The sequence below is a fragment of the Cyanistes caeruleus genome, chromosome 6 (assembly GCF_971803275.1).
Source record: "Cyanistes caeruleus chromosome 6, bCyaCae1.hap1.1, whole genome shotgun sequence".
Classification (NCBI taxonomy): domain Eukaryota; kingdom Metazoa; phylum Chordata; class Aves; order Passeriformes; family Paridae; genus Cyanistes; species Cyanistes caeruleus.
This window is the reverse complement of record NC_141706.1, coordinates 47,310,597-47,324,937: the sequence shown is the minus strand read 5'-3', so window position 1 is coordinate 47,324,937 and position 14,341 is coordinate 47,310,597. Positions and strand designations below refer to the sequence as shown.

Genomic DNA, 14,341 nt, shown 5'->3' with positions numbered 1-14,341 from the left:
CTTTTCCCAACTGCTCCAAGGAATACACCCAGAACAAGCCCAACCTGCAGTATCTCCACTGTCTCACAGAAAGATTCTTGCTCTGTGATCCCAGTGGTGATAGTTTCCAGGAGTTATTGCAAAGATTTCTTTGTGCAGCCTCTCCCACTGCTACTACCTTGTGTTACCCTGCAAATCCCACCATCCACCTCATCCTCTTGCATATAACACTCAAGAGAATGATCACCTCCCACTATCACTCATCCAAACCACTGTGGCCGAGATTAGAAAGCCAGCATTTGCACACTACTGATTATTTTTATCCCAACAATCCCTGATAGGTACACAAACTAGCCCTGGACTTAAAATAGGATTAGACAGGAAACCTCACCAGTCAGCATATATGATGCTTCTCCTTCTGTGTCAAACCTATGCCATTTGCCTTTACATCAGAGATACATGCTGCAGCTCCCAGTCCCCAGCCATGATGCTAGCCTAAAACGGGAGACCCCCATCAGCAGGGTATCAAGTAAGTTTGTGTGGGGGCAACAGAGTCATGTTGAACTGCCAGAAATCCACCTCACAAATTCTCTGTCTTTGCTCAAACATCCATCCCATTAGCATGGTCTCCATTTAAGCCAGTTTTCCCACAAAACATTTATCAAAGATCCAAGCCCGTGATAAGATTTGCAGGAGTAGGTCACATCAGAAGGCTGACTATTTCTAATTGACTGAAAATATAATGCTTCTGTACATGAAATTGGCTTTTTTGATCTTCCTGCCCTTTTGCAAGCTCTTGCCTAATTTGTTAGCTTGTCACATTCCTCCCTGGGTATCACTGTATTTCCAGTTTCTCTTTCTCCCATTTGTTCTGCACTGATCCAGGCTGTAAGTAATTACTTCTTGCCTACACTTAAGATTCATATAAAGAGCCCTGCTCTTGGTCCTAACAGGAGTTCTGGAAGTCCTACCACCAAATTCAAGAGCAGCAGGACTAGGCCTAGGCACCATGAGAAGATTCCCCCATTGTAATTTTTTTCTTCTATTTGAACTCATCTGCAAGTTCCCAGGTGTGATGCTGGCCCCAGGAATGAAAATTTCAGGATCCCTCTCTGCACTCTTCTCTGCCCTGATACTCCACCTTCCATTCTGCCACCTATATTTCAGCTGAAGTATATCATATTTTAAATATACTGAGGATCTGGCTACACTGAAATCAAATTTGTTCCTGAAGCAACCCTTTTAAACCCTCTAGGCTCCAGCAATGACAGCTTTGGTGCATTAGGTTCCCAAATCCTTTCTGGTTTTAAATATCTTGATTTGGTACCTTGTAAATATTAATACAGGCTTTTACATCAGCTTTTAATACTACCCAGTTTTACAAGGTCCTTTATTTTTATATATGTAATTCTCTTCATTTATCTCTTATCATTGCTCTCTTTCTCTTGTTACCATTTCCTCTCCATCACTTTCTTCCCATTTCTACCTTTTTTACACTCCCTCCCTCTGTAACTTTAAAATTAAATATTGCCCAGCACTGGCCAAGTGAAGGAAGTGAATGCTATGAGGTAAGGTTGCTGTGGAGACTGTATTCGAGCTGCTTCACTGGGAATCAATGAGGCACACAGCGTTCATCTAGCTCCCAAGAAACACAAAGAAACCAGGGATTATCAGTGGCAGCTGCACACACACTTGAGAGAAAAGGTCCCACCTCCAAGCACCTACTTCAGCCTTTAAGAGACATCAGATAAACTGTGCCAGAGGTGGGTAGTGTGGTAGTTTAACATGGGTTAACTTTGGGGTGGCTTTCCACAGCTCCTGTGGGAGATTGCCACATGGAAGCCCATGGAGACAGAGGCCTGCAGGGAGCGGTCAGCCTGCTCTGCTCCATCTATCCACTGAGCTATGAAACAGTTGGTACCAGCCATGCTACAAGGATGGAATCCTAACAGAGGGAGCATGTTGCAGACTGGGGGCTGACATTAGCCCTGCCATTAAACTGTAGGGAAATAATAATGGTCATTCTTGGCTAGACAATATGTATACCCTTAAACTACGCATAGGCATAGGCAGACTCGCCCCATTCAAATATGCCCATAATACAACCTCTAGGTGCAAATACTTCACTTACCTCATGTTTCCCCCACACCTCCTTACTACACAGTCAAACAGGCCAGAACAACCAAAATAACCCCAAAAACCTTTATATATGAGAAACAACAGATGTACACACTGCTTCCCTTATTCAACCTTCTGTCTTCCTCCCCCTCACACTTTCCCTAGCATCACCTTTGCATACTGTTGCCTCCTGCCTCCCTCTTTACCATGTCAGCCATGATCCTTGAAATGCCTCTCCTCAATCTGGGCTAGAGTGTGAGGGGATATCTTGTAAAGAGCAAGATGCAAAGTAGCAGAACACCCTCAGTAATTTACTGTGGTTACTTCCCTTATATCTAAATGAACACAGTCACCTACCTACTGATCTCAGTGCTGTGGGCTGCTGAGGGTTAATGATGGCACTGACTCCTGAGCTACTGCGTTACCTGACTGCAGCACCAAAAGTGATTTATGCTATTATTTTCTTTGGGGGTTAATTAGGGGCTCGAGAAAGTAAAGGGCTGTCAGTGCTAGCTGGAATTGGTCTACTGCAGCCAGGGGAGAGCAGTCATCCCTCACAGAGCTCTGCCAATATATCTTTGTCCTAAACATCAATACCTCCAGCTCCCACTCCTCAGTGTGGCAGACAGCCCTCCATCCTGACCTCCAGCAACCCTGTTCATCTTGGCATACAGAGTACGCTGCTCTGCTGAGTTCTGCCATTTCTATTTGGCACCTTTCAAACCCTTCCTCCTCTGTTATCTTCTCCTCACCAAAGCCTGCCAATAATGCCCATTGATGGACAGGGAAAACTCGCATGGCGTTCACTCAGAAGCAAGGATAAGGTACCTCCCCTCGGTATCTCATATAACTGAGAAACAGCAGTTTTCCTTCCTCTAGCTGCTGTCTTCCTTCCTCTGGCTGTCCGGGGCTTTCTGAGGCCTGAGAAGCCAACACATGTTATGGCTGCCCCTACCTCTTTTCCCAGATCCTCACGGATAACTTGCTCAATCTCCTGCCTGGTGCTCTGCGGGGCCTGGCTATGCAGCACTTTGAGGGTGCGGGTGTACTCCTCAGGCAGGAGGTAGTCCAGCGCTCCCAGGTGCTGCCCCACCTTGATGAAGGTGCCTCGGTTGGAGCAGCACAACTCCCGGAGGCGCTCAGCAGAGCGCAGGTGCACCTGCAAAGAGACCAGAACATCTGTCAAGTCCTTTTGCTGTTACATGCGTATGTCCACAAATGTATCTTTTTTGTCCAATATTTAAGCAGACCAAGGATTTCCATTCTTGATTGTAGGCATCATCATCTAATGTGTCAGTCCACTATTAGGACTCTGGCTGGATTTAAAGGATCTGAACCAGACCAGGACAAGATACTCCCAAATATAAAGGGCTTCAACACTTGTTTGCATAGGCAACACGACCAGTAACAGCACATTTTGTCTGGCCATAGGGCAGCATTGGTTTGGCACTGCAATTCTGCACTATGATGCACAGTTTGGAAGCTCCTTGCCAAAAGAAAAAAATCATCACCACAACTCTTATGTTAGACTCTTACTGTGAGTGCAGTGAATTAAAATAAGAAGAAAACCACAGATACCATCCCAGAAACTCCCAGGAGTTCAGAAGAAGAGTCTGTTAAAAATCAAAATTACAGATCTCTGCTTGGCAGTGAGGAGGACAGTATGTGCGCAGTCCTTCATCTTTCTCACCTCACTTTGAAACACACAAGGGGAAATTACATCCCTCCAGTCTAGTCAGGTCTTGGGTCTTAATGCTTACATTGCCAGCAAACTCTGCAGTGACAGTCGTTTGAGCAACTAAGTGTTGTAAGACTTGCCAGCTGCACTCACAGTGGCCAAAATGCAACTTCCAAATGACAAAACCCATTGCCAACCACTTGCTGGTCTGTATTTCAGCTCTTATGGTTCATTTTGCTCCTCAAGAACATACCAGCCACCACATCCTTCAGTGACAATGATTTATTCTCCCTTTATTACTGTCACTAGAAAAGCCTCCTGCCAAGGACACAGCTATATTGAATAATATTTAATGAACTTCATATAAGTTTACCCTGATACATTAATAAAACCTAAGCAGATCAATAACAAAAAATAACTGTACACCCACGTCCTGTTAATGCCTGACACCGATCTGCATGAAGTCTCCTCATTCCTCTGGCTTCTGTGTCAGAAGTCACTGAAGGTCAAACCCTGTGTCTGCAGCCCTCAACTGCACAAGATCCTGTTGTGATGGACTCCACCAAACGCTTTGAAGTATGTGACAAAAAGGAACAATACCACAAACATTCATGAACACCATATATACCCAGCCATTCAGTAGCTATATTTGCTCTCTGTGCAAAGCAGTGCCATGTCACATCATGGGACAGGCTGAGTGTCTCGCATTTGGCAACGTGTCGGGGACAGACTGAGTGCTGGATGCAAGTGCATGAAACACAGGCCTAGGGGAGTGTGAGGAGAAAGACTAATGTGCAAGTCTCACCCTCAGTGTGAGACTTCAGAGTTTGATGCACACATGCTAACACACACGTACACGCACATTTTCCTACATGAGCAAATACAGGCAAGTGTAACTCATGCTAGGTGAGTGAGCTTCGCCCAGCATTGCCAGCTCAAAAACACTCACACATGTAGGCTGCAAATAAAACCCATGAGTATGCCTCAAGTCTCACACATCATTCTCCTGCATTTTACACAACAGCTTTGAAGCTCCTGCTGTAACAAGCCTCTGCCCTAGCTCTTTCCCTGCTCTCCTTCCCTGTGTGCAGCAAGGACAAAAGCAGGGAAAACGGGAACAAGGAAAGGAAACTGTAACAGAAGAGAGCAAGAAGACCAGGGTGGGAGTAATGGGATGAAAGAGAAAGGGAGAGAGGGAGCCAGCACAGCTGGGTTGCTTGTCACAGCACAGGGAGTGCAGCCCATCACAGCGAAACAGTGTTTTTGCAGCTCTAATAGTCACCCTCTACCCACTGCCTCCAGCTGTGGAGGAAAACCCCTGCCAGCAGTGAAGGAGAGTGGTGGCCAGCCACACACCTCAAAGTATTGCACAGCCATAGCCAAAAGCACTGACAGGAAACAGGGACAATGCACTTACAGATATGTTCCAAGAAACCCAGCACTGAGCTCCTAGCATTGAGCTCAGGCCAGCACAGGGACCTGCAATCTCCCACACACAGCAAGAGCTCATCAAATGACTCCAGGTTGCAGCACGACTCAGGGCAGAGCAGCAGCAACCCGGGGCCGTAGCACAGTGCTGGGTGCCAGGCCAAGCAGCCAGCTCAGGGTAGAGGTGCTGGCTCCAGCACATTACCCACACCACATGGATTCCCAAGGGAGATGGGAAAAACAGGCTGGAAAACTCATGCAACTAAACTAAAAATGCAACTGGTTGTAGACATGCCTCCATACAGGGAGTATCTTCACATATGGGTTAGCGCTGAGAAGGAGGTGGCAATAGCCCCTTTTTCCTCTAGCACAAGGTAAGAGGAAATTTTTGCCCTCACAAATTTATCCAAGCTGTTGAGAAGCTGGTTGGCCTCATGGATGCAGCAGTCCTGGACAAGAGGATCCTTACAGAGGGCCCCAGAAACAAAACAGAATAAAACCCCCTGCAAAGCACCCTCCACAGTGCTCTCACAACTGGCTTGGCTTAAACACCTAAGAGACAGATGCCCTGGCTGGCTGGCTGGCTGGACCAGGGAAATCCAGCTCCTGCACTTCTGGAGAGATGAGATGACCAAGCAACTTATCTCAGAAAAATTACATCTCTATCCCTACATCTTACAAAACTCCAGTCTGCATTAGAGGCAGAAGTACATAAGAGGCAGAAGTAGGACTGTGAATGCAGCTTCCAAGGACTCTTTTCTTATCAACCAGATAAGGTTTTTTAGAGGAAAACTTTCCTAATGATCTCTATTATTTTCTTGGATCTCCCCAAGACAGGTCACTCCAGATGCAGCTCTTGTTTCTCTGACAGACTACATTCCCCTAATCATAGACAGAGCATCACATTCCTACTATGATGTTCAATAGTGGTGGCCCACATTTCTGTTCCTCCTTGAAGAAAATGCAAGGTGAATGTAAATGCCCAGAATGGCTCAGAACTTTTCTGCAAGATACTGCTCTATGTTGCTCAAGCAAAACTTTGAAGACTGCTTTTATCAGAGGAAAGAGCTGGAAACAACACCTAGTTTTACACAGATGTATTCACAGACCCCTAGGAGCACACTATAAAGAAAGGAAGCATTTCATGTACCAAGGAATATCAAGAATAAGCTTCCATCAGAAAGCCCTTCAGATCACAAATGCTGTCTGTGCACACAGCTCTTTCCTCAGTCCACATGGGCATCTCTTTCTGTCTCAAAACCCTTCTCCAAATTTCAGCAGGACAAATTCTACATTGGCGCAAATGGCTATCTGACTCCTCTGCTTTACCTAAACCTCAGTTAGACTGGGATTAACACTGATTATTAAAACTGTGAAAGTAACAACTCTTAGGTGTGGAGAAGAGGCATCTCTGGGATGAAGCACATGTTCAGCAAGCAGAGCTGCAAAGGGATGTATTTTAATTTATCTTTGATGTACAATCAGACCTGTCTTCTCAAGTAATTTGGTTGCTTTAGGAGGAGCCTTTACTCACACAGATTACTGGCACAGAACCGCTCATCAGAATATCACAAGTGTAGATGTCTTAATCATCAGGTGCTGATCTGGTCTTAACAATAAAGGAATTAATTTAAAAGAAAATAAATACTCAAACTAAAATCTACCAGTGAGAACTTCAGTATTTGATATCTGGTGACAGACCTGGTGGCAAAAGTGCTCAGAAAGGCCACTGAACACAGTAAAGTAAGTGGTGGAAGCAACTCCTCATATGAAATCCCTCAGTAAAGATATCCCAGCTCTGCAGGGCATACTCTTAGCTGGCAAAAGGTGAAATGAGGATTAGTAATGCAGAGAGAACAGCCTGCCCATCACTGCTTGCAATGGAGAGACACTCTCCAAGACAGTATTTCAAGAAAGGTGTCTCCAGAAAACACGTGGAAAACTTCAATCACATAAAAATTAGAGATTAATTCAAAAAGTAGCTGAGATGCTAATAACCATAATAAAAGGAAATCTCATATTAAAACTGTTAACTTGCAGAGGACTGAAAGGGAATAAATGTTGCCCTGATTTTAAGAAAAATCTAGACTAATCTGGGAAACTATAGTCCTGCAAGCTTTAATTCTGTATCAACTCCATTAGTTGAGACAATAATTACAGAGAGTACTAAAAATCATCTAGCTAAATGTGATATGACTGATAAAAAGCCAACAGGGATTTTGAGGGGGAAAAAAATCATTTTTCACCAGTCTACCAAAATACTGTGAGCTTGCTAATACAATAGAGAATAGAAAAGAGGTATTAGAAAAGAGGTATTTACTGGGACTTTCAAGTGGCTTTCAATAAATATCCTCACAAAGAATGAAAGAAAAACTCAGTAATTATTGGAGATACAAGAATATCACTCCCTCATCCCATTCCCAGCTCAGAGACCCAGCACTACAGATAGCAGCAATGGAAGACACTCCAATTAGGACAAGGCAGCAACATTTAGTGCTGTTTTCACAACAGTTTCATTTCAACCTGCTCTGATCATTTTTAGACCAGATGATCTTGCAAAAGCCTTGTCCATCTTAGGACTTGCATTCATTGTTACTTCCAGAGAGGATGAACTAGCACTGAAAACAGAGAAACATGATGAAAAGGGGAAGAGGTCCAGGTAGTGCACAGATGAAGCTCTCTACTATAAAAGGATTGACCTGCATTACTGTTAAAAACAAACAGCAAAGTGTCCCATTATACTTGTTCTTACACCAAAGTTTAACTTTCTTGCTAGTGATCTGGCAAAGAAGAGAATAGAGCAGTGACAAAAATTCCACGAGACGTAAGAGATATTATTCATCATTGTGGAAAAGTAAACTCTGCCAAAGATAGGCGAAAAATCAATATACTGGGAGATCTCACACTCAGCATAGACGGCTACAAGGTCCCACATATTGGGAGGTGCAGTCTGTCCTCCCTGCACACACTGCTGGGCTCTCAATTAACTGGAACCATCCAACACTTGGATCACATTCTTGTGGACAGCTCAGCCTGCTCAATGCACGTAGTGAGTCAAAAAATTTAAAAAAACATGTTTGACTGTGATAAAAAAGCTTAAAATATTAAAACTATCAAAAGATTATTGTATAAATTGAATTCACAACCCAACCCTGGATTCTTGACATCCTATCACAAAAAAAGATAAATAAAGAAGGACAAGGGAAAACATGACCACGTCATATAAAAGAGTCTATTTAAAAAGAGATTTGACATGTTAGGAGACTGTTGATGCACAAGAGAGAAAAGTTGTATGTGATCATGCAAATAAAAAGTTCCCATTCCTATTTCCAACTCATATAAACCCACAAATAGGGCATTCCAGAAAACAACAACCATTTTTAAGTTGGTTTTTTTTTACATCCCATTTTGCACAATTCAGCATTAACCAGTGGCACTCACTGTCAGAGGATAGAAAAGCCAAGAGCTTAATGGAATTCAGAAAGGCTTTAGATATTTATGATAAAACAACCATACCTGATTTTATATGGAGCTTTTCATCTCTAGAAGTGCTTTTACAAAGCCCTTTACAAAACTCAGGATTGCTATTCTCCATTTTACAGACTCATAAGAACATTACAGGTAATAAAATGTCTAAAGGGCTTTAAACACTATTGCTCAAGGCATCAAGACAAAAATTACCCTACTGTCTGGCCACAATGAGAGAATACAAACAGGGTGCATTATTAAAACCTTTACAGAACCTATTTGGTGTATCCAGCTCCCAAATTCTGGTTAAATATTCTGCTGAGGTCAACCTGTTTCCAAGGGTCTTCCATATTCACTAAATTACCTGCCATTCAAAGGACTTGTGACATTGGTGATGAACTCTTGCTTTCCTTCCACAGAACAGAACTGCTGCTTATGGTCTTTCATATTAAGCCTTTGGGATGCTGGGAAGAAACCTGTAGCACAGAGTGGGGTGGAAGCATCCCAAGCATATATGCTGTCAGCCATCCCAGACAAGAACACTCTTGCAGAAATGACTGCAGTAAGAGACTGAACTGGAAGAGCCAGGCTGTCCTCTGGACTCGCTTCAGAAGCAAAAGAGGATGACATCACCTCTGTGGTGGGTATCCCCAAAACAGAGTTGGGTCAGGAGAAAAGACATGTCAGAGAATACAGGAAAGAACCTTTTCTCTTCCACCCCAGATAATGACAGGGCCATAAGCATAGGACTAGTAAAACTGTAGAAATGGCTTTAGATGACCCAGGACAGCACAAACCAGAGGAAAATGAAAAGATGTCCACCTCAATTTAACACAGTGAGAAACTGAAATCAGTGGCCTTGCCAAAAGATCTGTAAAGATCCTTAGGGAGGATACAGCTACTGATGATGTGAATAAGGTACTTGGGTGCTTTAAAAACAGCAATACAGAACGTAGAACCCATTTCAGTGACAGTGTAGTTCTGTCTAAGGGGCTGTTATCTCCTCTTTCAACTAATCTGAATAAGCATACAGTAAATATAAACTCCTACAGTCGTCACTAACACTACCAAACTGGTAATCGAAACTGACTGGCAGCAAGGATGCTGCAGGAAGACACACAACTCTAAACAATGTTATTGCCTGCTTTTTGTATTATCTTTCCTACTTACCTTTTACAAAAGCTCATTCCTAGGCACACTAGATATTTGCCATTCCAATGCCTCCTTATACCAATACTAACTGATCATAGTGCTGATGATGGATAGATCCATGCCTTTGGAATTGGAATAAGCCCTGGTGCAATGTACCTCACTACCTAATAATTCACAATTTGTGTGAGTTATGTATAACTTAATAACGTCCTTCAGAAATTCTGGCACAACAGTTGGTTGCCAGTGGGACAGAAACAAAGTGAGAAAGAGAGCTTTATAGTTTGGAAAGGATTAAGGATGGAGAGGATCCCCTTGAATAAAGTGACAACTTCTTAGCTTCTCAATTTCATAAACACAGAAACAAGGAGTAACACAACTAGTGGGATGGCCAGTAAACTCAGTACTAATGGAATATAGACAGTAGGCCTACAGACAGCTGAAATCTGGTGTTGGTGCTGTGGCTTTGTTTCAGTAGTCCTACAGGTAGCTGAAATTAAAGCAAATACATTTTATAATTCAAGCAAAACTTCCCTGGAGATCACAACAGACTCTCCCAAACCTAGGCAAACACATTTTAAACTGAACAGATATGCAAGCTCACACCCCTCAAACATCAGGACTCTGAATTTCCACAAACAAGTGCACACAAGTGTTGACATCCCACCAGTGCCACACATACTCCCAAGTCTTCCTGCTAAAAGCCCTATTCACAAGTTGGTTTATATAGGTGATTGAAGGCTGGCCTAGCAACAAACCACTAGTGTGAGATGCCACTTCGTTCAGAAAACATTTTTACACTAGGCTGAGATCCACCCCTTTGACCAGTCACTTGCAAGCTGCTCTGCAGAGTAGGAAGCAGTGTTTCTCAACTGCAGAGCAGAGCACCAGTAGTGACCTTGCTGAACCCTGCCCTTGCTGGCTGGTGCATGCACAACCAGCGCCAATTGCTTGCTTGTGTTCCATCTTCATTTTACTCCAAGCTCGGTCATTTGTGGTCTGATTATCTCTCATTACTGACGACCTTGCTGTAATGAGTTTTAATCTGCCTCGTATTAATTAGAAACATTTTCATTAGCCAGCTCAATTTTAGGTAAATAGCTAATAGAAGCAACTGAGCTGCAATTAGTTATCTGTGGGGCAGTTCAGGATAAAAATCAGAAGAGAGCAGCTGTTTCCCCTCTAGACACCTCTGTGATATAATGCACTGTTCTGTGTAAGTCTCCTGAGCCAGGAAAACAAGAAGCACAGGGAAGGGCTGGTCAGAGACAAAGGGAAAATAACATGCTAAAGTAATTGGGCTGTAGAACTTCTGTGCCTATGGCAGGAATCTGAGAGTCAAGATGAGATCCCTACACACAGACTTTACCTCCAGTGAACAAGATTCTGCTCTTGAGGCTGTTTTACCCTGTGAAGGTCCTCCACACAGGCTCTTCTGTGGGGCACATACATTACCATCAATGGTTACTTACACATGAGGATAAGATCAGATCAGATTTGCCCATGACAGAAGGATCAGACCCATGTCTACACAAAAATATAGTACTTGCAACGACAGCAAAGTTCATAAAAGTGCATTCAGTGCCTTGTTGTCCTGATAGCTAATATACAAATAGATCTGTCCTGTGCTTCATTGCAGAGAACACAAGGAGGATAGAAAGTAATTCAACAGCATGTCTGCAGAAGGAACGGAGACATTCACAGAAGCCACAATGAAATGAGGCACATGTCTTGATCCATTGATCACAGAGCCTGCAGCTCCACAGAGGCAGGTGAAATGATAATAAATTTGACACAGCACCACTCAAAATCTGGCTAACAAAATTAATTCCCTTCAGCTTGGATCAAACCACGTAGGATGCCAGTGAAAACAAGCTGAGTGCTGTAAAGACACCATCTAATTTAGCATTGTGTTTAGCTGTGTGGGAGGCTCTCACACCTTCCCATCAGTCCTATGAAGTCTTGTTTCATTTGCTGTTTTTAGTTACTGTAAGCAATAGTATCAGTGAAGATATGTATTACACTCAGAAGTATTTCCTAAACAGGAGCTGCTGACATACCCTGCAGAAATCACGTACTATTGACAGAATAGCAAGAGATGATGCTGTGCAGTAAAAATTACCTGAAGGGAGAATATTCCCCAGACAGCTATTTCCAGTTAAGAACCCCGTGGAAAGGCAGTAGCATGGGAAGTGAGGGCTGGTCTTGGGCCATAGGGACGGTGAGGGGAAGAGCTCAAACAAGGAAGGCCACAATAGCAATTAGCTGTCACTGAAGCTCACATGGATTTGGCTACACTTTCAAAGCTAAGTGAAGAATCCTAGCAGCAAGAAGGAAGATGGAGATCTGACAGCCTCTTCCCTGAGTTCCTACACTCCATCCTGCAATAAAATAGAACTGGAAAAACCATGAACTCCACAGGAAGCTGCAACACGCAGAAAACAGACTGAAAGACTGAAAGGCACACTGAAATGTAAGTTTTATGAGGATGGATGGCCCAAGCACCATCGAGAAAGCTCAACTACGTCTCATCTAGCTCAGCTGAGACAGTAGCTTCACAGTCTGCTCGCCTACTGTGGGTGTGCAGAAAAGTAGGAAGCACAGAGGCAGCTGCTGCAGCTGGAGGGAAGAAATCATCACATCCACTTTGTCAATGCTAAAGAATCTGGGCTGGCATTTTTCTCTTCCCAACAGTCAAATCCCACCCTACCAGCTGCACGTCACAGCTGACCTCCAGTCAGGATCTGTCTGAGTCAACGTCAAGTGATTAAATTGTGCAACAGCAGCTTCTCCCCCTTGTACATATGTAACTTCTCTCCTGGCAGGTCACTCCAACAGCCAGAGGAGCAGAGCAAGCCGGCTCCCTCTCTTACAGCCATTCAGACACACACCAGCATTCACCTTGGTGACAGACCCCAGAAAAAAGAGTTTTTATTGCAGTGTCTCTAAAGAGAATACAGTCCCTTACCAAACTGACAGAGGCAGATTCCTTCCCCCATCTTTAATCTGAGAAGCTCTGACCTTTAAAGTACAGACCTCTTCCCACAGGAACTGGATGCCTGAGGAAGAAAGAGACAGTAACACATGAAATACCTACAAGTGATTAAATTGGATTGACGAGGAAGTCAAGAAAGATAATAACCATGGGATTATGCTGTCAATTCCAAAAAACTGCAGTGACTGTCATAACACCACATCCAACAGAGAAAGTGGCTGCAGTGCCAGTAAGTCATCACCAATGGCAAAGTGCAGTTCTATGTTCAAAAAAGTGCCCACGTTAAAAAAGAAAATAACCACAAGGAATGTATCTTTGTTAGTCAGCAGGTCTGTTCCCTTTGGGTATCCATCAGAGTTGCTGACTACAGTGAAAAAAAAAAAAAAAAAAAAAGTATCAATAACTCCAGCTTTTTCATCTAGTTGACACCACACAGCTCCACACCAAGGAAGACAGCTGGTGTCTATTAGCATCCCATCAATGTCACCAGTATGGGAGACTGAGCTGGTGTCACTTATGATTCATACACAATAGACTCGTTAAACTGCAATTAGAAAGTCCAATACTTTCTTGCAGCCACTCCTTTGCAGCCACTGTTTTCTCTCTGAAAACAATAGGTTTCTGCAGGTGTCAGTGGAAGGAGAATTTGGACAAAACTGGCTTATGTGCGTGCCAGTGAAGATAGCATTTGGTCTGCTGAATCCTTATGGCTGCTAGGAACACAAGGAAGAGAGAGAACCTATATTGACTATGAGAGTGCCACTTCAAAATAGCATGAGATAGTAATTTAATTAAGTAAAACATGAATACCTGACATGGCACTAAACTGAGATGAACAAAAGGAGAGCCCAGGTGAGGCCACATGTTAGCCAGAGTAGATTACTTTTGCTCCCACAGAAAGCAGAAGGAAGCAGCACCAGAGACAACTGCCTTTATTGCGGTTAGTATCAAAACAAACAATATTGTACATTCCTCCCCTGCACTTGGCTGTGGCTCAGTGAAGGTTGTGAAGGGAATAAAACTGAGATCATCTTTATCTAAAACTACATATTCAACATTTCTCCATCAACAGGCTAGTCAAAGACAGCCAATTTCTAACCTTGGCTAGAAGGCATAAATAGTAAACTCAAGACAAAAGGTGTTGATGCAAAACCTAATAGAACAATAATACTGATAGAGATCCTCCAAAAAATCAGATCTTGCTGGCCAAGTGCAATCACTGTGATTGTTCCCAAAGACAATATTTGCATGGCAAAAAAAAAAAGACGTTAAAGAATCTGCACAACACAAGATGGACATGAAGCAAAGAAATTAAAGCACATGCTAGTAATCCAAAGCTAATACTATCTATGACTCCTAGCTTCAAATATTTAATATTAAAGCATTTATATACTCCACACAGAGATCCCATGAAGAATGAAGTTACACTGAAACTGGGAGTTGAAGTCAGCAGGCAGGAGAAGATGGAAAATGACATAAACACAGTCTTGATTCAGTCTCGGGAAATAACAGAGCTTCCCTGTTCT

The 14,341-nt window shown here is 43.2% G+C and overlaps 1 protein-coding gene across 2 annotated transcripts in view; it reads right to left on the bottom strand.

Annotated features, from left to right (window-relative positions):
- The window catches only part of ADCK1 (aarF domain containing kinase 1), a 74,236-nt gene that overhangs the window by 41,901 nt on the left and 17,994 nt on the right, over nt 1-14,341 (bottom strand). For both annotated transcript variants that reach the window (XM_023927753.2, XM_023927754.2), the window contains exon 4: nt 3,053-3,256. In XM_023927753.2, the coding sequence (XP_023783521.1) occupies nt 3,053-3,256 (204 nt within the window). The remainder of the gene's footprint in view (nt 1-3,052; nt 3,257-14,341) is intronic.